At 32.4% G+C, this 26,782-nt stretch overlaps 1 protein-coding gene and 1 pseudogene across 2 annotated transcripts; both read right to left on the bottom strand.

Moving 5' to 3' along the window:
• The window catches only part of LOC112744591 (lupeol synthase-like), an 87,097-nt pseudogene that overhangs the window by 39,959 nt on the left and 20,356 nt on the right, over positions 1 to 26,782 (bottom strand).
• LOC112744570 (uncharacterized) lies at positions 12,849 to 17,627 on the bottom strand. Of its 2 annotated transcripts, XM_025794255.3 has the most exons (15): positions 16,543 to 17,627; positions 16,173 to 16,239; positions 15,972 to 16,096; positions 15,772 to 15,868; positions 15,512 to 15,633; positions 15,315 to 15,399; positions 15,073 to 15,205; positions 14,819 to 14,973; positions 14,517 to 14,667; positions 14,260 to 14,427; positions 13,992 to 14,165; positions 13,687 to 13,841; positions 13,467 to 13,596; positions 13,154 to 13,342; positions 12,849 to 13,070 (listed from the first exon to the last, which is right to left on the bottom strand). In XM_025794255.3, the coding sequence occupies exons 3-15, from the start codon at positions 15,997 to 15,999 to the stop codon at positions 12,975 to 12,977; spliced, it is 1,683 nt and encodes a 560-aa protein (XP_025650040.1). In that variant the 5' UTR covers positions 16,000 to 16,096; positions 16,173 to 16,239; positions 16,543 to 17,627; the 3' UTR covers positions 12,849 to 12,974. The 2 variants fall into 2 exon arrangements, with proteins under 2 accessions (XP_025650040.1, XP_025650027.1); XM_025794242.3 differs by having other exon boundaries at positions 15,972 to 16,239.

The following is a 26,782-nucleotide window of genomic DNA, read 5'->3' as shown; positions in this document are numbered from 1 at the left end:
ATTTCCATTCTGTACGTCTTCCTCGACTCTTCAGTAAGTGAAAAAAAAAACTCATTCTTCTCAACATTGGAATCTGGACCAATGATCGTCCAAATCGAACCATCTCCAGATGGTTTAAGATACACAACAAATTTTGAAGCCAAATACTGCAACAAATAATTCATAGTTAACATAAACATAATATTTTTATACACAATGAATAACAGATTTAGGAAGAACATCCAATAAGTTTGTAGAAAAAAAAAAGAAAACACTCTTTAAGATCAACCTACCAATCTAAACTGTCCAACATCCCAAGCTGTGATCTTCTTTTCATAAGAAATCTCTGGAGCATATCTAATTCAAGATAATATGAACTTAATCATCAGAGTAAAAAATAAAAAGCTATCAAATGATATTAAAATACAAAAGAAAGGAAAATAGTTACATGTACCATTACCTAGGATCAGGCAATTCGTTTGACACATTAATGTGTTCATCAACTTCCAATGATAAACTGCTGCCACTAGACAAATTTATGGGATTATCTGGATTATCCCCAACCAGTGACCCATCTTGATCATTGTGTTCATCACCATCCGATGAAAACTGTTCATCCGATGGTTCAGACCCAGACAGAACAATGACATCAGCTGATGAGTCTTCTTCCATCCTGGTATACTTTATGTGGAAGACTCTTGACACATTATCAAGTGTCTCAGGGTCCATTAGCTCAGGAACATAGCAATCAGGATCAAGGTGAACTTGGATGGGTTGGTTGTCTTTATCAAACAATGAAATAAAAAAAATTCCAAAACCAACGTACCTAAATTGAACACATGCCGGTTTATCGCTAAGATAGAAAGTTCTAATCATTTCAAATGAGTACTCAGTTATCAGCAACTGATCATTCTTTTTGATCACCTCCAAGGATAAACAATTATCTAACTCGTCAATCACATAGAATATTGGCCCGAATCCTTCCCCATGAGTTGAAACAAAATTTGAGGGAAGAGCTCTATCACCCTATATTCAAATTTGTTAACAAAGTTAACTCTTGTAACTAAACATGCTAAAAAAGCTTCACATAATCTTACCTAATTATTTAGCAAATAGAGGTATTTTAAATCTACTATTATTACCAACTGAGCAACACAAGAGTGGCATTTGGAACTTCAAGAGTGGCAAGTATGGGAAGCACTTAATTCACCAACCAATATATAAATGAAAATAAGAATTAAGGAAAGTGAATTTAAATTAATGAATCAATTAATTTTAATAGAATAAACAGAGCATGGACAGCAACACATGCATGCCTAATACCTTTAACTTTTAACGCGTATGTAATTATAAGTGCACTCAGCCTTATATTATAGGACCACTTCCAAAAGCAAGTACTTTCGTCTCCAGCACTCAATTTCATTATGATTCCTTCCCTTTTCTTCTAACTTCTAACTCTCAGCCATTTATATATAAGTTTTAACATCCATAGGTATATAAAGTTAAAACAAAAAATGGTCCAACATGATGAAATTTATATTATATCTTTTCTAACATGTGTTTGCTAGAATATATATTAGGAAAATTTGTGGGAACTGTTAATTAAATAAAATGAAGTGATGATAAGGGTATAGATGGCCATTCTTTAAAAAGTCTATACCTTGTGAAATAAAAAAAAATATGAAAATATTTAGTAATTAAAATAAATTAACCAACAAAATTATGAATGAAAAGTTCAAAAGAATTTAGTGCTGATTATTATCTCATTAAAAATAAAGAACCTTTTTTTGTCTACTGTATTTTTTAGTTCATCCGATTAAAAATTAATTCATTATGAATTTAAATTTTATTTAAGAATTTACCATTAATCAATAAATTATTATATACACAGAAAAAATCAAATTCTAGTTCAGTAAATGAACTAACATTATAATGAGAAGAAAACTTTAGAATAAATAATTGAGTAAATTCTAGTTCAGTAAATATCTCAATGAATTTAAAAAAAAAATCCATAGAAAAACGACAAAGGGGCAAAACAATCAGTCTCACAAATGAAGAAAATAATAGAAAATAACAAATTAAAGAACATGAAGCCAAATCAGTAATCTAATTAATTGAGATTGACACTACTCTACAGAACTGCACATTGGCCATTATATCTCATTACCTGCTGATTGAGATCACAAAATCTGAAAACCAGTTCTTTTTCGCTGGGCCAATATACCTGGGTTGCTAAAAACCTCCTATTAACATATAAAGGCACGATTAGAATTTAAGACCGAGACTTTTAACCAAGAAAACAACTAACTAAGTATACAAAAAAAATTGTAACAAACTAAAAGCACAATAATGAAAAATACCCAAGAGACAACATTAGAAAACTAACAAACATATTGTATAAATTACAACAACTTCTGAAATCTAGCCCACATACAAATGAGAGGCCAATAAAATTAAATTAAAACATGAAAAATAAATGAATAAGAATTAAAAAAAAAAACACTATAGATGGCATTACATCGATATTGAATTCACATTAAAATTTTCATAACTTAATATGAAATATATTTAATGGAAAAACAAATGAGAGTTCAATCGAATTGAAAATGCAGCAAAGAGAACATCTTCTCTAATGCTAAGCACCATACCTGTTTGGATCTTCTCTATTAGCATCCATGGCCATTCAGACTTGTCAAATAGAGAGGCTTGATATAAAGATTTAAGAAGAAATAAAGGACGTTGTCTCGTACTGCAAAAGAGAGCATTATAATAAAGTAAATCCTAACAGAAAATTTCAACAAATTCAAGAAAAACAAGTGATAAAATTGAATAAAGAAACTTAAAGAACAAAACATAAAGCATGTCATTTGTAGGACCTTAAATCAGGTAGGAAATTGAACATATTTAAGAATTCTCACATAGAAACAAAAGCCACAATAAAACATTAAAACTGATAACAAATAAGATAAGAAAATAGCAACACTAACACTCAAGACATGCGAATTAGTAAACTCAATTTATGTTTCTACTCAACATCATATAAAACTTTTAATTTAAGCAAAGTTCAAAAAGCATCTGAACCAGCATGATTAAATTTATCCATTGAACAGTTAAATCCAAGCAATCAAGCATTGTCTAGGCATTCGAGCAAAAGAAAGAATCAAAAAGAACATTTAAATCACACCAACAACACAATAACACCAATTGAAACATTTAAAAAGAAAACAACCAAAAAGAATATCTAAAAATCACCAAGGCTGAAAACAATAATTTGATCTCAACGAATTAAAAGATAAGGTTTCAGGAAAGTGAAAAATACCCAAACCAAAGAACATTCAATCACAGTTTAAACCAAAATTCAGAATCCCCTCAAATTGAAGCGGCAAGCACCCTAAAAACCAAAGAACCAAAAAATAATTTTCAAATAAAGATTCAGATCAGTTGAATCAGTGTTCACAGAGGTTCACTATTTCAGTAACACAGTTTCACTATATAAGAGTTAACAGAGTTTCACTATACCAGACTTCAATCATAAATTGATAGTTAATAAAAAAAGGTTACCTAGAGAACATGCAAGAGACTGTGGTCGCGGAGAGGGACAGAGACAGCGAGAGACAGAGACAGAGACACCGAGTGACCAAGGGAGACAGAAACACCGAGGGAGACAGAGCATGCAAGAGTGCTGGAGTAGACGATGGCTTCGAAAGTTACGATGGCCACCGCGCGATCGAGGCTTCCAAGTTTGCGATGGCTGCTTCGCGATCGAGGGGAAGTGAGCGCGCAGACGGTAGCTGTTCGAACGAACAATGGCGGCGGCAGGAGGTGGTTGGTGAACAAAGCTGAGGGGCTCTCTGGAGCTCGATGAGATTGAAACGGCGCCCTGGACTCTGGAATGCTGGAATGCTAGGTCTGGCACGGGAGCATGAACTTAGGGCTTGCTACTTGTCTCATTGAGTGGAACCGCAGCGTTTTGCTGCCTAGAAAGTTTTAACCTTTTTTTTTATCAAAAAAATATCTAACTATACACTATTAAAGTACTAACATAGATAAGTTACATATATCAATAAAAAATTAATAAAACCAACTAAGTATTTGAGTATTGGATCACTACTAAATCGAAAAAATAAAAAAGGATGAATAACATATTTTTATTTACTTTTTAGTAGAGTTGATATATTTTTAATAATAAAAATAAAATTACTAAAGAATTCATTAGATTTTTTTTTAATAATTGAAATTTATGTTTTAAAATTTTGTTTGAAATATATATTTTCACATGATAAATAAATAAGAAATACACAACCAATTTCACTAAAAAATATCCTTTTACATGAGATATCTAAATCTAAATATAAAATTATAACACAATTTAAAAAAATACATTTTTAAATGATTTTGGAATTCATTATCTAAATTATTGCATACATTTTAATAAGTTGTAACAACATATATATATATATATATATATATATATATATATATATATATATATATATATATATATATATATATATATATATATATATACCAAATAAACCCCACATCTATATACAATAACGACACATACAAATTTAAGCACAAGAAAGAGAACAATACCTTTTATAAATATCACAACTCCAAAGAATGAGTTGATAATTACATACCAAAATAGATCCATTGACAATATACTTTACCAATATACTTAACACAACTAATTATATATTGTAATGTAAGAAACAATTAGCCACTACACTCATCCATCCTTTCCACAGCATCGCTAGTATTTTCACAATCTCCAAACGCCCTCCGAAGCTCCTCCCTAATAGTGAGAGGCTGATGATTGCCAACTAAATTGGAACCTTGTGAGGAGCAGATTCTTGCATGAAAAGCATGGTTAACAGTCTACAGAGAACACAGCAAAATATAAGAACAAGGAACACAGAAGAAAAAAAAATAAAAAATAAATAAATAAATAAATAAATAAAACAAATTGAGATAATAAAGAAATCAGCTATGATAAAAATTTGGAAAGTAATAACAGAGATATTAAACAAATAAAGAAACCAAAGGTAACCAACATACATGTATCCATATATGTATTACTGTAAACATAGTTTACTAATAGATAAAGAATCAAAGCCCATTAGATAAAGAAATACCCAACAATTCCAGTTCAGAACGGAAATCGGTGAAGCATCATGCACTGGAGCACCTGAGCTCGAGGAACATTGAACGGTTGCATTGGAGTGAAACTCAACAGGATTCTTAAATTCGAAAGGAAAATGAAGAACAAAGGGATCCAGAGGAAATTTCTAAATGGAACAAGAGAGGAATAACATCAGTAAGACTTAATACATCGCCCATGAAAAAACACATAACAATATAGGCAATTGAGGCTAACTTGATAAAAAAAAAAAGAGACTGGACTAACGCAACATCAGATTGACATAACAATGGTACCACCTGCTGTTGATTATCATGGATGGAGTCCTCCAAAAAGCTCACAATATCAACATCATCACATATTGCACGAACAACATGAAGAGATTTATTCAAATCATATCCAATCGGTCTAGGATCCACTATGAAGACAATTTTCTTGTTCATCAACTGAGAAATCATGCTATTCGGAATAGTGTAATCATCCGTTGACTAAGAAAAAGAAAAAAAAATAGGTACATTAGCAAAATTCACATACCTGAACCGTAAACAGTCAACTGAAAACAAGGACAATTAAATTAAATTAAAAACAAAATGATTACTTGGGACGAATTTACTTGGTCCATCAAAAAATCTATGCAACTCTTTTTCAGTATTTGCATCACCTCATCATCTTCAAGTATGAAAATATTGCTCCCATTTGAATGGGAAATGGTGGACGAAATTGTGATCACTTATTCTTTTTACTTGTAGGATGTATACTCTGAGGGCATTGTTTATTTTCACAACTCCGTTCAACTAACCAGCAAGTGTACTGGGTCGTCCAAGTAATAAACCTTACGTGAGTAAGGGTCGAATCCACAGAGATTGTTGGTATGAAGCAAGCTATGGTCACCTTGCAAATCTCAGTTAGGCAGATTAAAATAGTTTATGGGTTTTTGAAAAACAGAAATAATGAAAGGGATAAAGATACTTATGCAGGTTCATTGGTAGGAATTTCAGATAAGCATGTGGAGATGCTGTAGAGCTCTTGGACGCCTGCTCTTCTACTGCTTCTACTCAATCCTTCTTACTCCTTTCCATGGCAAGCTTTGTATAGGGGTTCACCATCAACTGTGGCTACTTTCTTCCTCTCGGGGAAATACCCTGTGCGGCTGTCACTCGCACAGCTAACCAGTCTGGAGGCATCACCCATGGCTAATGGCTACATCCCATCCTCGCAGTGAAAACTAATGCACGCACTCTGTCACAGTACGGCTAATCACCGGTTGGTTCCCGCTCCTACTGGAATAGAATCCCTCTTTTGCGTCTGTCACTAACGCCCAGCAGGTTAAAGTTTGAAGCACGTCACAGTCATTCATTACCGGAATCCTACTCGGAATACCACAGACAAGGTGAGACTTTCCGGATTCCCAGGATCCTACTCGGAATACCACAGACAAGGTGAGACTTTCCGGATCCTCATAAATGCCGCCATCTATCTAGCTTATACCACGAAGATTCTGTTGGGGAATCTAAGAGATACGCATTCAAGCTCTGTTGCATGTAGAACGGAAGTGGTTGTCAATCACGCGCGTTCATAAGTGAGAATGATGATGAGGGTAATTTGCCTCATAGCATTCATCATGTTCTTGGGTACGAATGAATATCTTGGAATAATAATAAAAGAGAATTGAATAAAAGATAATAGAATTTCATTAATACTTGAGGTACAGCAGAGCTCCACACCCTTGATCTATGGTGTGCAGAAACTCCACCGTTGAAAATACATAAGCAAAGGAGGTTCAGGCATGGCCGAATGGCCAGCCCTCTCTAACGAGATCAATGATCCCCTAAGATGAAGAATAAAACAAAACTGAGATCAAAGATGTCTAATACAATAGATAAATGTCCTATATATACTAGACTAGCTACTAGGGTTTACATGAGTAAGTAATTGATGCATAAATCCACTTCCGGGGCCCACTTGGTGTATGCTTGGGCTGAGCTTGATCATTCCACGAGCTAAGGCATTTCTTGGCGTCAAACTTCAGGTTATGACGTGTTTTGGGCGTTTAACTCCAGATCATGACGTTTTTCTGGCGACTCCAGACAGCAGCGTGTACTTGGCGTTTAACGCCAAGTTACGTCGTCATTCTTCGAATAAAGTATGGACTATTATATATTGCTGGAAAGCCCTGGATGTCTACTTTCCAAAGCCGTTGAGAGCGCGCCAATTGGAGTTCTGTAGCTCCAGAAAATCCATTTCGAGTGCAGGGAGGTCAGAATCCAACAGCATCAGCAGTCCTTTTGTCAGCCTTCTTCAGAGTTTTGCTCAAATCCCTCAATTTCAGTCAGAATTTACCTGAAATCACAGAAAAACACACAAACTCATAGTAAAGTCCAGAAATGTGAATTTAACATAAAAACTAATGAAAACATCCCTAAAAATAGCTCAAACTTACTAAAAACTATATGAAAACAATGCCAAAAAGCGTATAAATTATCCGCTCATCAGGAAACAATAATTTTGATGCGATACATAAATAATGTAAACAAAAGAAAAAATATACACTAAGAGACAGTTGTAGAAGATGAAATTAAGCAAAAAGAAAAACTGGTACCAAGAACTCCAAGAGATAAAATAGATACCTTCTTATGACATCAAAACACTCAACTTTACACAGATAACAATAAAATAAATTTCCAACATGAGAAACAGGTGCATTACACAAACAGCAATAGTACCACCACTTCTGATGTTTTGGCACATCAATAATTTCACCGATCAAAATACAAATCTGATCCTGTAGAGAAACAGTAATTGGCATATTATGATACATGTTTCTATCATACTACACATGTTGAAATACATTTGAGACGGTTGAAAACATAACCATAAATACTAACATTTCTTGATGCAGAAGAATATATTTTAGCACAAAGAATGTCAGCAAGCATCTCCTTAACACTATGCAGTTCTATTGGAACACCAGAAACAACTTGGTTGTGATAACTTCTAAGCTGTCCACACTGAGAGAAGTCTTCAAGTATTGGGCTAAAGCCCGAATCAGAAGTAACATCCTTAAAGTTTGGAAACAAAAACATGAATCACAAATGGAAGCCAACTTTGTAAAGTATGCGGCAAAATCATATTGGCATGTAAAGGATAGCATTCAAAAGAACAGCCAAAGAATTAGAAACTGGTGATCAAGATACTATATCTAAAAACAACTCCTCTAATTCAATAGTATCTAACTTAAAGAGACCGCACTAACCTTGATGCACTGATCAGACTGAACTTTCCTGAAAAAACGTGCATCACTAATGACATTGATGATTTTAAAGGTACCACAATAACCGGGACTGTTAATCCGCTTTGCCTGAACTTTGAAAACAATCTCTTTCCCAATGAGTTGATGAAAAAATTTTGGACAGTATGGGTGCTCAATTTTCTGACATAGATATTAAAAAATGATCACTAATTAATGAATCAAATTGAAGAATAAGAAATACTTATTGATAAAGTATACAGAAATAAAACTTAAGAACATTAACCATACCTCCATTTCATCTTCTAACAACAAAAACACATCAGAACAGGTTCTCCCTAATAGCTTAGTCGCCGCACTGTCTAACAACACAAACATTCCACAAGAAGTACCATCTTCAACAAGTATCTTAATCCTGTAACTATAACCAAGAAACTAAACATCAGATTAATCTATTTGTGAGAGTCACAAGAAGGTGATAAGTGAAGCTAACTTATATTATTGAATCATAACAGATCGAAAAAAGTTTTCTAAATCATAACCTGGATTTACCTGGTCATAAAATGCTGGACCTCTTTGCCGCACAGCTGACAATGAAACACATTATCATCACCAACAATTGGATGACCACAAACACAACAAAAGACCCACCACTCTGGATCTTCAACAATCTCTTTAATTTTTCCAACCACAAAGAATTGTCCATCCTATTAAAATAAAAAATTTAAGAATTGAATGCACAAGCCCTGTCTACAATATCGAAAAAGCAATTAGCATGAGTACTTCTTACATAGCCCTAGAACATGTAAAAAACCTAATAGTACACACCTCATTGTTTCCTTTAAGATTAGCAATAGTCCGCATTAGCTTCCAGTCAAAAGATTCATCATCGATTACACATACTAAATCCCCATTCTCATCACTACACAGTCTACTGAAATCATGGCTTGCGATATGGTATCTATGAAAAAAAATATTACAGTAAAACAATTTCAGAAAAACACATATAGAGACAGAGAGAGAGACAGAGAGAAAGAGAAACAGAGAGAGAGGAACAGAGTGAGTGAGAAATATAGAGAAAGAGCGAGAATAAGAAACTGAGCAATAGAGAGACAGAGTAAGCAACTGAGGGATGGAGACAAAGACAGAAATTGTCAGTTCATTGGGACAAAATTTCACGAGTTTGAATGGAACTAACCCATTCAGAAAATCCACTGTTTCCTGCATATCACGGTTGATTGAAACCCGAGAAACATTGATGACATTTTGAAGACTAACTTTATCTAAAAAATCACGAAATACAATAAGAAGAAACTAAGTGAGAAAGAAACAATTAATTGGTAAACAAAAATATATCAAGAAATCAAACTCAGACATATGTGCAACATGGACAACTTTTCACCTCCATTGACTTGGATCTTGAAAGATTCCAGAATAAGAACTGGTGCTCTCTGATACTTTTTCAAACTATTGATATCCATAAGAGCAGAACACTCACCAACAAGAATACAGGGGATTTTCTTCCTGTGTAATCATTATAAAAAATGAGCAACAACAATAGAATAATCCAACAATAATAAAAGATATGAAAAACAGGCATAACATGATTTAAAAATAGAATAGAATAAAAAATAGAAAGGGAAGCGATACCCATCTGCAAAAACTGCAAGGACAATAACTCTGAATATCTTTCCATTAAACTCAACATCACTTTTCCTTTTCAATCCGCACAGAACACCAAGAAAATCTGTTTAGTCATAATATAGCAGAAAAGATTCAACCACAGGATACAATAACACAAGACATTTTATTCAGCTGTTATTAATCTCACTTTAAAACACCTTTATTCCAGGTCAAATATCAAAAAGGGAAACTTACCTATTAGGTACTCATAATCAGAGCGCTTTTGAAGAATCTCGTCCAGAGAGGTTAAACTTAAACCAGGATTAGGTATGTCTCTATCTTCAGCGGCAACAACAGAGGTACTACACTTGAAAAGGATCCGGAATCGATGTCTTGTAACCCTAACCAATCCACCATTAGGTATCACTTTGAAGTCAGAAATAATGAATACATGTCCTTCTTTTAACTGATGAATAAAAGTTGTGATCAAATCATGGTCAACAGTTGCTTGAACCTTGTGGTGCTGCAAATTAAAAAAGAGGAAAAAGATCACATCACCATTTCTAAATATCATACCATGACATATTACATCCTAAAACTGATCAGATACACGATTTACTTAAGTAAAAACTGATTTTTTGATACAACATCGGGACAGACAAACACACATACACAGGATATTTAAAATACAATACTGACCTGATTATCCATCAACACCATATGTAACATTTTCTGCATATTTTCGTTAACAATGCTAGCATCTTCCCAAATGGTCAAGATCTTAGCCTCAATACTCCAAGTCTCCTTCCATGGAGAGATTTTCTGAACAGGATCAATAGGAAGACTCATCTTATCTTATCAAATAAATAAATAAATACTAAAGATCAAAGAATGTGGATGAAAAAAAAGAAATTAAAGAACAAAATAGCAGCAACAGAAAACTGTGTGGGATCTCAGATTTATCTCAAGAGAAAGGAATGCAAGAGAAAAAAGACAAGTAAGGAACAAGTGATAGCCCTTCAAAAATCAACACAATACTCCATCACCTCATTACTACTTATACAAGAGGAATGAGCAACTTTCCAAGGCAAAGCTTGTAGAATACGTTTCTCTTACACTCCTTGGCTACATTGATTGATTGATTGACATATGACATTCAATGTGTCCATAGGTAATTAAATTAGATTTACCTATACCTCTATATAATATAGATAGATATCTCATATCAACTTATCTATGAATCTATATACATCTATCTACCTATCTATCTATATATCTATAAATCTATAAAGAAACCATACCTACTGATTGATCCTATCTTTGACTATATAATAATACTATTCCCAATAAGTATGACTGCTAAAATAGAAGACATGTAAACTTATTCCCATCAGAAACATAGATTCCATAATTGAAACTGAAAATTGATAATCAACTGTTGAGCCGAATCATTAAATCAAGAAGAACACAATAACAAACTAAGAAGATTAGCTCAGATAAAGAACAAAACAGAAATATTTTTCCCAAACCAAATAATTAAACCTACAAAATGACACCAAATTAGCACTGAATTAGAAAATCTACAAAATTAACTAACAGGTCCGACGTACAACCATAATTAATTGGAACATTAGGAATTTCACAAACCCTAGAGAATAAAATGTCCATTAACCATATAACAGATACCAGTAATCATCAAAATTTGAAAAATTAGGGATTTCAAAAACCATAGACAAAATCATCAGAATTTGAAAAATTAGGGATTTCAGAAACCATAAACAATAAAACCCTTGCCTAAAGTGGAACAAAATTTGAAAGATTAGGAATTTCACAAAGCCTAGAGAATAAAATGTCGGTTAACCACAGAACAGAAACCAAAAAACATCAGAATTTGTTCAATTAAGGAGTTCAGAAACAATAGACAATAAAACCTGGTTCAATCGCGGAACAGATGCCAAAATTCATCACAAGAATCTGAGATGTTGAATCTGAGCAGAAAATTGAGAAATCCATAAATAAGATGAACGGCGAGGAACAAACTCCCAGGAGAACACGGCTCGTAGAAACAGTTTGCTAGGGAACACGAAACGAAACTTGGAGAAGAAAGCAAAGATCCTAGCGTTGAAATAAATCATTAGCGTTCCGAGCTCTGGGTAGTTCGCTTTCTGATTCTGGAAACGGCGAGTAAGAGGAGCGATTGATCAGCTGACGGAAAGGAATTCCGGTTTCATAGTGAGAAAGAAAAGGAGAAGAAAGAACCCGTAAATGAACAAAATTAAGAAAAGGGACAACATGAGTTATGTGTTAATAGGAGTATGGCACCGTTGAATTGACATTTTTTTGCCAAAAAAGAAAATTAAAAATATTGATAAGATATATATCTTTTAATAACAATTAAATTGAATGTTAGGTTATATATACTTAATAATACTCATGAAAACAACTTTATTGACCAGTATATTTTTTTATTTATCATTTCTTTTAATATTGATTAATAATAATTTTATTATTTCATGCGTTTATTTGAAACTGGTAAAATAAACGCATATTATTTTTTTTGTAATTAAAAAGGAATTTGATTAAATACAAAAAAAAATAAAGAGATATATATTTTTTAATAACAATTAAATTCAACTTTAGCTTGAATAAATTTAAATCGTAATGAAAAGCAATGTATTAAAAACTATCTATAATTTTTTTTTCACAATTATCATTTCTTTTTTAATACTGATTAATAATTGATTAATTATTTCACCAGATTATTTGAAACTCATAAAAAAAACACATTTTTTCTGCTGTAATTAAAAAATGAATTTCATTAAATATATAAATATCACAGATATATCCATATTGGAATTGAGAAAAGACTACCATTATATTACAAATTAAACAACAATTTAAAGTAGTATCTGAGCATAATACACTAAAAAGCATCAAGATCATGCATAACAACAACTCAAACTACTATCTTAACATATTAAACTAAAATGCATCTAGATCTTCAACAGCCTCATGATCACTTCCACATTGGCTAAAAGCATCTTCAACCTCAGGGATAGAATCAACCAGAACATGAATCTGAAAAAAATTGAAAACCTCTAAGTTATTGATATTTTTAAATACTAATAATTGAACAAATTACAAAAACTATGCAACCAAACCTTATGCTCATTCATCTCAGCAGCGAACTGAAAAACATTAATAACAGAGGCATCATCCCAGATTTGTTGAACAATATACACAGATCGATTCATCTCATAACCCACAGGCCTAGCATCAACCATGAACACAACTTTTTTGTGCAAAAGACTTGAAATGAGTTTCAATGGAACAACTTTGCAATAAGATTCCTAAAAACAAAAAAAAATAAAAAATAGGATAATAATAATTGAGGCTTTCTTTAAGAATGCCAATAAATACAAACTAACTGTATCTATATCTATATACTAATTAAAACCACAGCTAGATAACAACCTGATTCAACTCTGGGTGTCTATCCAAAAAGGTGGAGCATCTTGTCTTTATCAGTTGCACAACCTCACGATCTTTGAGAACAAATATATTGTTGCCATTTGCATGAGAAGTTACAATCTTCAAGCAGAATCTTGAAAACCAAGAAAAAACAAGGAAAATTTTAGTTAACATGAAATGATAATCAGTTAGGAAAACAGAACAAAACTAAAGAACAAAACACCTTGGAACAGCATCAATGCATTGAAGCTGACATAGATCACATGATAAAATTTGTTTATTAGTTGACACAAGAGAACCACATAAACAAGTTGAGAACCACCACTTATGATTCTTGAAAACAGATGATATAGTTCCAAGAATGAAAACAAAACCACCCTGCCAGCAAAGAAAAAATTAATACAGCATTTCAAATTTCAAATAATTTACAAAACTATCGATTACTGACTTTTTAGCAAAAAATGTAAGAAGAATAACAAAAAGAAATAACCAACCGATTTTATAAGAAATGAGGGAAAAAAAACATACATTCTCAACATCAGAATAACAGCGATTAGGTGAAATAAGATCAGTAATAATATCTTCAATAGTTTCTGATTGAATAGAATTATCACAAACTACTTGAGTCTTGTAATCTTCCCCAATTCCATACTGCAAACAGGCATCGTAGATTGGTGGAAAAATCGGATCATGAAGCCTTGCCTGGGATAATTTGGTTAGAATAAGCATTGAATCCATTGATTCAGAAAAAAGAAAAATGAATGAACATGTTGTAACATAGAGTGAGAAATCATACATTCATATAATCATCACTTGTAGCTGGTTCAGAATTATCACTAAACACATTTACAATTTTAAAGGACCCGGAGTAATCTGGATCAACCGCAGGAAGAATTTCAACCTTGAAAACTTTATGCTCTCCAACAACATCACCAAACATTTGTGGAGAATATGACCGACAGACCTTGAGAGTTCAATATAAAAGAGTCAATAAACTTGAAAAAAAAATATATAATAAGTATTAAATGAGGTTCAATATGAAGGAGTTGATACTGCAAGCACACTAGGATCAAGAGGGAATTCTTCGTCTATCCTGAGAAATGCTTCAGAACAGGTTTTTCCAAATAGTTTTGTTGCCGCATTATCAAGCAGAACAAACAAAACATCACACCCAGCATGGTGAATCTTTACCCGAATCCTATACCTAACACAATTAACAACCAAGAATGATAACTAAAAGCAATAAACTAAAGCTTCTTAACAACACATAGAATGACACATAAGAGAAAACCAACCAAAAATCCAAAAGATTCAGAATTAATGCATTGAATAGTAGAGTTACATATGAACCTTACTTGAGCATAACATGTTCAACACATGAACAACAAGCATCACAAAGGTAGAGATCCTCATGGTCAACAACAGGATGACCACATACACATGAGTAGTACCACCAATCTGGTTCATCCATAACTTCCTTAATTGTCCCCATTACAAAGTAATGAGCATCCTGTAAAATTAAAAAAACAATTATATAAACACAAACACACATGTTTAAGAAATTGAAGTTTAAGTATTAAATGCAGAGTTTGCCAATCTAAAACAGTACCCTGTTATCTACATCAAGATCTTGAATACTACTGATCTCTTTGGGATTGAAATAATCACCATCAACTTTAGAAATTAAGTATCCAAGGTCATTGGTCACAAGTCTTGAGAATCCATAACTGGCTACACTAAATCTACATAAAAGACACAATAACTAATATTCATAACACAAAACATATACATGAATACCAACTAAATAACCAAAGCAGCTTGTAGATCTACAAAACTCTTATCAAAACTAACCTGCTTAGGAACTCAACAGACTCAGGAATGTCTGGATTAATGAATAATCTAGAGACATTGATCACATTCTGTAGAATTACTCCACCTGCATTAAAGAATACTACTCTATTAGCCTCAAACCATATTAAGCTGAAAACATCAGATTTCAGAAAAGTAAATATTAGAGTAAAAATTCCCTGAATATGCCTGAAACTAACCTTCAATTGCTTTGATTTTAAAGGACTCAAGGACAATCAGTGGAGATCTTGGATATTTTTGTAAGTTTTCATATTCCAAGAGATCACAAGCATTTCCAAACACATTGCATTGGACCTTTTTCCTAGAGAAATAACTCTCAAAAGATCAAAAGGATGTAACTATATATTTATTGTTATAAACATAAAGCCTGGAACACAAAAAAAAAATTGAATGCATAGAACATAACTACTGATATAGGAGAAACTCAAAGACATATTACCCATGACTAAAAACTTCTAGCACAACTGCTTTGATGAGCTTCCCATATGATGCTACATCTCTTTCTTTTCGAACACCAGTAATGATCCCAACAAAGTCTAATAATTAAATTGAAATATATACAATTTTGAATCAGAAAGCACACTTGGTAAAACAGAATACTATGATACTAAAAGAGTAGAGCAAGAAACTTGTACAAACCAATAAGGAAATTGTGGTCCTTTGTCATTTGATCAATTTCATCTATTGATGTAAAACACAACCCGGAATGAGTTATCCTTGGAGAGACCACAGAAACAACAGAGGTCTTGTATTGGAACAAAAGCCTGAACCGATGTTTGGTAACTCTGTTCAAACCACTGTTTGGCAAAACTGTAAAATTGGTTATCAAATACAGATCACCTTCATTTAGAGACACAGCAAACTTTGATATAAGCTCATCTCTAATGGTAGCTTGGATCTTGTGTAACTGCAATTAAAAAAAATGGTTATTATTTTGAATTTATTAACAAATTTCAGTATACGAACAGCATAGTAACAATTCATAAAAAAATTAAAACAAGAAAAACATATCAGTTTGCAACAAAGAATAAAAATTCCCTTCAGCATACCTAAAAAAAAATGAAAAGAGCATAGTAACAATTCATAAAAAATTTAAAACAACAAAAACATATCAGTTTGCAACAAAGAATAAAAATTCCCTTCAGCATATTTAAAAAAAAATGGAAAGTGGCAACAACTTAAGGAAACCCTAAAATAAAATAAAACTGACCTTCTCATCCATTAAGACCATATGCAACAGATTTTGAGAAGGATCCAAAGCAGTATTCTTCTGGTACCACAACTTCACAACTTTAACATGCACCTTCCATGATTCCCTCCAGGGAGTGATTTTTTCCACCAAATCAACAGGATTATTCATTCCCAACATATATAGAACAACAACACCAAAAGAAGAAAATATAAAGAGAGGTTTTCAGAACCAATAAGAGAAGATAAACACAGGAGTTGGAGTTATAAACTCCCAAAGTTAACAAACACTAAAGCTTACAATGAAAGCTTCACATATGGGACAGAGATAGACTAATAGGCATATATAGATTGATATCCCTACACACATCATTTAGGACGATATCACAAGTAACCAAATACTGATAGGAAAAGAGCAAAAACAATGTGGGAAGAGACATGTTACAAATTACCAAGTACCTACCACATATTGCTGATTTGACAATTCACAATAAAGCAAGAATAGAATTTCAGGAGTCATGTATACCTAACACTACAGTAAACTTCAGTCCAATAGAAGTAAGAACATCATATAAATTATACTCAGCAAAACTCCAAAGAAAAAATTTATTTTCCCGAAACACCAAACCCACAAACATATGACAGAACCGTTGATTTGAAAAAAAAAAGTAACAATCACCATGATTAGATCAGAAACCAAACAACTAAAAACTAAACGATGCATAAGAAAAACAGTAACAATTATCAGGAAAAAAGGAATTGAAACTGGAGAAGGAAACCCTAACGCTTCAAAAGGAGGAGAATAGAATCTAGACAACATATACCTCTTGAATCGCGGTGCCGACATCTGCTATCTAAATCACAGAAATGGAGAAGGAGAAATGCCATATGACCAAGACAGAGACAGAAAGAGGAACCTTGGGGAGAGAGAAGACACGCAACCGACACAAGAACACCTTCATGGTAGAATCGAATGGAATCGCAGAGATATCCATACCTTCCCTGCATGTCGCCAAAACCCACGAGAGAAGAAGAAACCTCAGCGACGGAGCCCACAGGGAAATGATCCGACGGATGCACTCAGCTTAGGGATGAAGACAATGCGCTGAGCTCCAAGGCCTTTTAGGGAGAAAGTGATGAATTTGGGGAAAAAAAAATTAACCAAAGTCACATTATCTAACTTTAGTTAGGGTTATGGCTAAATTGAGAGGATTGTATTAATAAAAACATAATCCTCAAACCAAGTATGTTAAGAGGTACTAAGAAAAAATTCACATATGACATTATAAAAAATTCATTACTAATAATATATTTATTACTTAAATATATTTGTTAGAAACATCAAAATTAAAATAATATATTTATTACTTAAATATATATGTTAGAAATATAAAAAATTTATTGATTTTTAGATCTTGATAAAAAATAAATTGATTAAATTTTATCTCATGTTCTTATGTCTAAGTAGTCATATAGTCCATCAAAATTGTTTAGTGTTAGAGAATATACACCATTCTCATCATAAAACAATTTTGTTTGGTTAAATCCCATCGTCACATAAATGTTATGATCAATTTACTTTATGAAGTTATTTTTTTTATATTTATTTTAAAGATATTTTTTCTTGCTTTCTTTTCACATTTCAAATCTGGTATTAACTATTATAAAATATTTTTTTTCAACAAAAATGATTAAGTAAAATAATTGATATATTAACAATATAGTTTCTTTCAATTTATTTGGAAAAGACAATATTAGATTTAAAAAAACAAATAATCAAGTTTTTCAATAAATTTTAATACCATCAAATCCACGTAATAAATTGAGATGAGAATATTTTTTAAATCAGCAAGACAATTATGTGCTAATAGAATATCTCATATTTATATAGACCATTTTATTATATTGTATAGAAATCAAACTTTAATATAAAAGAAGAACATTCATAAACTCTAATAAATGTATAACATTTTAGTGCAAGACTTACTACTTTAAATTTCAATAGCCTAATACAAAATATTTCCTAATACAAATAATTTGTATCAAATTTAACAGTAAAATAATATTAAATGCAAGAAAAATTATTCTGCACTAAAATAAAAGATTTAAAATATCAAACATCAAATTACAACTTGACCTAAATATTAGAAACAAAATAATAAAAAAAATAGAAGAGAGAAACCACCAAAGAATTTTTATTCTAACAAAAGATATAATCTACATTAAAATCAAATTTTATTGACAAATTTAAAATCAAATTTATATTGATATGATTTGACTTTTCCCTATAAGAAAAGATAAATAATTATTTTTATTAATAAAACGCTCATATCTTATTCTTATTAATATATTAAGAATACACTTTGCTTATCTTTCTCTTTCGAAAAAACAATATCAAAATAAAAAAAGTAATTAAGTAATTTTTTTAATAAAATTGAATATTTTCAAAAGCATGAAATGAAATAACTTTTTCATATGAAAAAAATAACTATATTTGAAAAAATCGCTTTTTAAACTAAAAAAAAAATCAAAATAAAATATGAAGATATCAATCATCAAAGTTATCCACTAAAAAAGATAGTATATTTTAAATGAGCAGAACAATTATCTATTTATACAATATCCCACATTTATATAGACCATTTGATTACATTATATAGAAATCAAAGGATAATATAAAAAAAGAACACAGATGAACTATAATAAATGCATAACATTTTATTACATAATTAAATACTTTAAATCTGAATACTCTAATACAAAATATTTCCTAATATATAAAATTTGTACCAATTTTAACATTGAAATAATACTAAAATGGTGTAAAATTATTTTGCACTAAAATAAAAGATTTAAAATATTAAAAATGAAATTAGAATTTGACCTAATTATTAAAACGAAAAGAATAATAAAAAAATAGAAGAGAGAAAGCACAAAGAAAATTTTTTCCTAACAAAATATATAATTAGATTATAATTGAATATTTTCAAAACCACATAATGAAATACATTTTTCATATCTTTTTCATATCAAATAAAATAACTGTATTTAAAAAATAGCTTTTCCAAATAAAAAAAAAAACAAAATATGAACATATAAATCATTAAATTTATCCAAAAAAGCACAATTATCTACTTATACAGTATCACATAATTATAAATACAATATATATTATGCAATTTAAACCAGTTATTCCGATACTAATGATTAATCGCGTGAAATTTATTGATTCGGAGTACTCTTTCTTTTTTTTCTTTTAAATACAGTATATATTATGCAATTTATTTATTTATATATTTATTGGTAACGTATACTTCTTTTTCTCCAACTAATATATTCTATATTTATAAAAGGTATGAATACTTTTCCTTCACAACATCATTTAACTTTTTTTTAATAGAAACTAATGGTTCATAAACAATAATGCATCTAGTGCACACGAAATGCTTGAGAAAATTTTAAAAATACCCCAAAGAAGATGTCCCTCTACAAAGAACATATACACAAAATCAAAACTATAAATTACACAGTTAAAACTGAATCATATAACAAAAAAATACATTATATCTTATCAAAAACTTCCTTAAATACAACGTTTTCAGTCTTGGCAGCATCAACTAATCCCTCATCACAAAGTAAAATCTTAAGACCATTTCTATTCCTAACTCGGGAAAGAGCTACATAAAGCTGACCGTGAGAAAACACAGGACGACGCAAGAACAAACCGACTGTTGATAATGTCTGACCCTGACTTTTGTTGATTGTCATTGCAAACGACAAAGAAACCGGAAATTGACGACGTTGGAATTTAAACGGTATAACCGTATCACTAGGAATCATATTCATTCTAGTGATAAAAACTTTATCCCCAACATTGCTACCAGAAACAATATCGGCACCAATCACATTTGTCCCTAGATCTCGCACGACAAGTTGAGTCCCATTACACAAACCCCCAGCCGGATCAATATTCCTCAACAAAATAATAGGCACGCCTATTTTCAACTTCAACAAATGATTAGGTAGACCAGAACACCTAATCTGATTCAAGAATTCAACAGTTATCCAATCAACATCAACATCAGAATAAGCATCGCTACCACATATCGAATCAGCACTGAGGTAACCTTTCTCCTCACCGGGCAACAGGTCAACTATATAATTGTTTATCTCTTCAACATTTTCGACAGTCGGAGCAAGTATTGCCCTATCTTGGAAAAAACTTGGATCACAAAAATTCTGAACCAAATTTGGATAGATTGTATTTACAATATCTTCCACTGGATTTTCCAAGACAGGAATGATTAGATCAGAAGGAATATCAACAAAAAGTTTATCGTTGACCACTGCTCCACATCGACCTTCACCGATTTGAAGTATCCAATCTGAAAACGACCTTAACTCCTGAGCAGTTGATTGTTCCGATCCGGTTGCTAACCTCATATTTGTTGTCAATCGCAAAACTTCGCAGTATTTCCAAATGATAGAAGAATTTATGGAAGCCATGACAATCTCAGCACGCGAACCTTTTGGAATAACTGGCAACACCTACCTGAAATCACCACCCAGAACAACCACCTTCCCACCAAAAGGTAAATCTTTATTCCTATCAGAGACTGAAACCATTATATCACGCAACGTCCTGTCAAGCGCTTCAAATGCTAATTTGTTAGTCATCGGTGCCTCATCCCAAATAATCAAATCGGCCAACCGAAATACCTCAGCTTTTGGACTGTCATTCTTAATCCGGCAAACAGTATCTTCAGTCAGATCAACAGGAATATTGAACATAGAATGAGCCGTCTTACCACCAGGTAACAACAGAGAAGCAATACCACTAGAAGCAACATTGATAACAATCTTTTTCTCAGATCGCAATCTAGCTGACAAAACTCTGTATAAAAAAGTTTTTCCAGTGCCACCAAACCCATACACAAAAAAGAACCCATCCTTCTTATTCGAAACACAGTCAATAATTTTATCGTAGACCACCCTCTGTTCTTCATTTAACTTTAAGAGATCTGCATCATGCTCACGAGACAAAGAAACAGTATCATACTGCAACTCACGCAGCAGCATCAAATTGCTAAATTGAGAGACTAAAGAGTTATTAGGAACGGGCATGCCAGCATAATTTCTCAATGATTTTCCATTACTCTGCAATAGTCTCTCAACTTCCAACAAACAAAATGTCTGTAACTCGTCTTGACTCATAGTAAGATCTACGTTCAACAATAATTAATAAATATTAGCACCATAATATAACTTCTCTACTGTGTCGATGCGTGTGTGCCTACCTATCTTGTAATAAATTCACAACAAACAAAAATCTTACCAGGATATCGCAGCTCGTGTCTTCTACGGTAAAGAATATCATCAGACAAATAAGTCCAAGTTTGCTCCCAAACTAACAGAGGTCTTCCCATGGAACCAGATAACAGCAACATCACAAAAAGCCTCCTTAGCTGCGCAGCCGACGCTAACTCAGCGACTTCCTTAATAGCAGAAACATACTCATTATCATCTATCAAGAATCCCATGGCGGAACATGCCTCTTGAAATGTATCATATGTAACACCATTCACGGTTCTTATACTTCGAAAGCTAGTACAACCTCTCTGGACATTCAAAAGCATCCGCATGTAGAAAAGTTCACCAGATGAAGGATGAGCAAAACTCAATCTTCCAATTGAAAATCCCCTTTGTCTTGGCTTCCACTCCCTACTCCTCAAACAATAGACAAATTTGCCTGGATATTCAACATATGTTAGAGACCGCCCCTCCGAGAACCGCCTGTTGGCCATCATCCAACCCGTAAACATCGTCAACAAATCTTTGTTGCGCAAATAAACATGAGTAGTGATGTCAGCATCATCGAATACAACATGTTGCTGGTTGGGCAAGTGAAAAGTCAACCTCTGGACCGACGGCCATCTTTGATGAATATCATAAGCAAAAATTCTCCACATGGATTCAGACGGTGACAAATAACGACAATCATAATACTGTTTGATCTCATCAACCACTTGAGAAGATTGACCAACATCATATCTCTCTCCAACAGTTGCGGTCACCCGATCTGGACCCTTGTTAACATATTTAAATAGATACTTGATAACGTTTGACTTGTTACAGAACTCGAGATTTATGTGAGCTTGGTATTTCATTAACAACAGTGGATTATAGGGAACAACAAATCTATTGTCGATATCGACATCATTGATCTTCACTGTGACACCCATATTACGACGTCTATATATTGGATAGCCATCTTCATCAAAGCTCGTTTGGTCAACAAATATTTCGGATAAAATTTTGAGCACTTACCATCTTTCATGCAAGGAGAACTCGGTCTAAGTGGACCACAGGGACCATGGATCATGTACTTGGTGACAACATTATAAAGAGATGGAAATTTCTGGGGATTGGGTAGCTCGGCACAGATGAATTCATCAACAATTTCAACACTTTGTAAGTTGCTTTCCGCATTAAGCCACAGTAGCATGTGTGCATGCGGTAGACCCCTTTTTTGAAACTCAATAGTATACATACCTAAAAAATACAAAAAACATTCTGAAGAAGCCAAACAACTACATCCCAAACATGATTAACAGAAATTGAAATCCTAACAGAGAAAAGAACTTACCTGCATTAAGTGGACCAAAAAACACACCTTCCTTGAGATCATTAAGGAGGCACTTCAACTTCGCATGAAAGATACGACAAGAGATATCAGGACGATCAGCGATCGGAATTCGCTCCCGCTCCGTAAACCGCTGAAACTTAGGCCAATTTGGATTACACGTAATAGTGAGGAACAAATCTGGATACCCAAAATGTTTGCAAATCGCCATGGCATCCTGACAACGGTTAAACATATAACGTCTACCACCAGTGAATGAGGAAGGCAAAATGATTCGTGTCCCAATTGAAGAAGCCTCATCATCGCCACGACGCATAGCCTCCTCTATTCCTTGAAGGACTTCTCCTCTAATTGTACTTTGCTTCATTCTAATCTCATACAACCTCTGCGACTCAATCATCGTGAAACAATCAACAACAAATTGTTGAAACAACCGCCTAGACTTGTGAATAATTCCATCTTCGTGCTCCCTAATCTGGAGACGAAAACATATGAATTCCCTGAGGGAAACTCTTGTTCTCCTTCCAGGAACATATCCGAGTTGTTGACCACGATAACCAATGTTCAGCTGATAACCATCCTCGCCATATGGAAACAACAGAGGATACTGTAAGGGCCAATACAGAGCATGAGTTTCATATATACGTTGCAACCGACCACCAGTAGATCGAACAATAATGTCACGACCATGGTCCGACGAATCAAAATCTCCAACAATCAAAGCAGCAACTTCATCGCAAGAGGGAGCACTGTACATTCTTCGATCAACGTTCCGTTGTGAATACAACTTCAATGAGAAAATCTCAGATGGATGACACTCATATAATTCTCTAACGCTTCGAAAAGACTGTGCTATGACATTATGAGTATCGATCATTTGCAACAACTCAGTTATCAACTCTTTATCTATCTCAGATGTTTGCCTAAAACAAAAATATATTAACCAGAAAAAATATATTTAAAAACCACACAGAAATACCATTGTAACATAGTTTGATATTAAAAATCTTTTATTAGCAAAAAATAACTAATAGCATATTATAACAGGAACAAAACACAGTATATATATGAAGTCACAGCTATAAACCTAATTCACAATACAGATAACAATAAAACACCAGTAAAGCACAACAAAAACACTAAACAACAAAGTTTCAAACACACATACCCAAAAATTCGCTGCCTATGCATTATCTCATGCTGAGTGTCGTATACGTATAACTGTGCAAATTTGGGCTTCTCACCAGCAACTGGGAGCAAACTTCCAATCCGATGATAATTTTGACCACTTATTATAAACTGCGGTGGACCCCTCCCATCATTCACAGAATCCATTACCTTACCGCCAAGAGACGTGAAGGCAAACATACTGTTATAAGATCGAATATTTTTTTGGAAATACAAACTCTTGCTATCATGTCCATTGATCAAATCATATAACAGATCTGGGGGCTTTTGAAGATAAGGTAACTGGATTTTTCCCTTTGAGCAACAAACAGTAAAAACAGGACGATTAACTGTAGACTCTTTTCAACACGTTCTAATAACCAGAAACACGCGCCACAAATTGAACATTCATAGTTAGGGTCACCAACATCAAGGCAACCTGGTACATATAAAATTGAGAAAAATATACACAACAATAAAAGAACCTCATCTGAATTATATGACACGAAATAGATTCAACACAACATGAATAAACCATTAGCATAAAGATATTATATAGACTAAATACTTGACTCATTTGAATCTTGTGAGGACAATATATCACAAAACACTATTTTTATTTTACAGTTACTGAATAACATCTCACGACATAATCACAGTCAGATGTTTTAACAATAAATAAATAAGCAGTCTATTTTACTATTCTTCAATAATATATGATTTAAGAAAGAGAGCGTACCTTGTATCTCACTTTGCAAGAACAGAGGATGATCAATAACAGAACCAACTTGACTGAATGAATTTATCGAAGGATCATATATTTCTGATTGGTCTATATCATCCATTTTGATTTAAAATAAGACAAAGTTATGCAAAGATATATTCAACAACCAAATATAGAAAAGAAAATATTCATGTAATAAAAATTCAATTAATTATTTAAGAATGAACATGTAAGGTAAACATTACAAATATAATAAAGTATGAAAATGAACAAAACAATTTCCCATATATTGTTTTTAACTTGAATTCAGTCATTGCACAATTTTTTCTCTTAATTCGCTACCAAGCCTTTCTTTTTTTCTGACTTCAATCCATGCATGACATTATTTATTGTAAATAGATCGCGATACAATTGACCAAATCACTATCAACAAAGGGATAATTGAAGAAGCTGAAAAAAAAACAAATTTTGACAAAGAGAACTAAAAAAAATAATTATATGGAACAGAGAGAAGATTTGCAAAAATTAAAAGAATGGACAAATTAATTAAACATTTTTTTTAATGTAAAACTACTAATTATGACATAAAACTATAGCTATAAGAATCAGACCAGATCTGTCGGTTCAGCCTATTAAACCGACGAACCATTCGAACCGATAGTATAACCAGATCAAGTTTAGGTTTGAACCGAAAAAGGATGTGAACCGCTTAAAACCGGCCAGTTTTCCAAAAAGCGAACAAAACCAACTAAAACCTTCAATAACCAAAAAGGATGTAGTCCTTATGTATGTTTGAAAGAACTATATAAATTAAACATATCTACTGATCTAAACAATTCAATAAAGAATTTTACAATGATATTAATTATATTTACCACATACAACAGATGGTCAGGCTTACAGTAGCTAATCTAATTACCTTCAATAACTGTGTGCTTTGAATCAACTATTAGGTACTTCAATAACTTTCAGCCATGTAAACAACAACTAAACAATTTCACGATTACATTACCTAATTTAATAAAAACTTATCACAATTTACGATTATTATAATTACCTTACATCACGTTTAATTATACAAAATATTAATTGAGTTGTCAAATTAAAAAGAGACTCAGTACAAAAGTCTAGACATATGTTTAATTAGTAACTCTCTGGCCTACTAATAGTTAAAATAACCCTTTTGGGTTTAAAAGCATAAAAAAACAATAATAAATGACTTAAATACATTTGCTATTACATATAAACCAAAGAAACTTAAAATATAATTTAACAGAAAAGAATCAAAATGGGATAAAATACTTAAATATATTATTATACCTGACAAAGTCAAATATGAACTCTGATTAACATTCTGGGACACGTCAAATAAATTTTCTAAAACATAAGAAGAAATAAAGACATTGAAAACATATAAAAAATTAGATTATTAGAAACAAAAAGATTAAATACAAAAATATAAAGAGAGCAATAAAAATTACCCATATAATCATTCAAAGAGAAAACAGGCACCGAGGAATCAAGGACCTCTAAAGCATTACAAAACAAAACAAAAAAATTACAAACAATCGCATATATATCAAATCAGTAAAAATTGGAGTATAAACCACTAAAAAATATCATGAATCTCAATCCAAAACTAACCTCTCGCATTTCGATGATGAGTTTGTGTTCGCTTTCTTTTTAAACAATTTCGCCTATACTCTCTAGCACGAACTGAGTTATGAG

The sequence above is a fragment of the Arachis hypogaea genome, chromosome 2, assembly GCF_003086295.3.
Source record: "Arachis hypogaea cultivar Tifrunner chromosome 2, arahy.Tifrunner.gnm2.J5K5, whole genome shotgun sequence".
Classification (NCBI taxonomy): Eukaryota; Viridiplantae; Streptophyta; class Magnoliopsida; order Fabales; family Fabaceae; genus Arachis; species Arachis hypogaea.
Note: the sequence above shows the minus strand (reverse complement) of the source record. Positions and strands in the feature narration are given on the sequence as shown.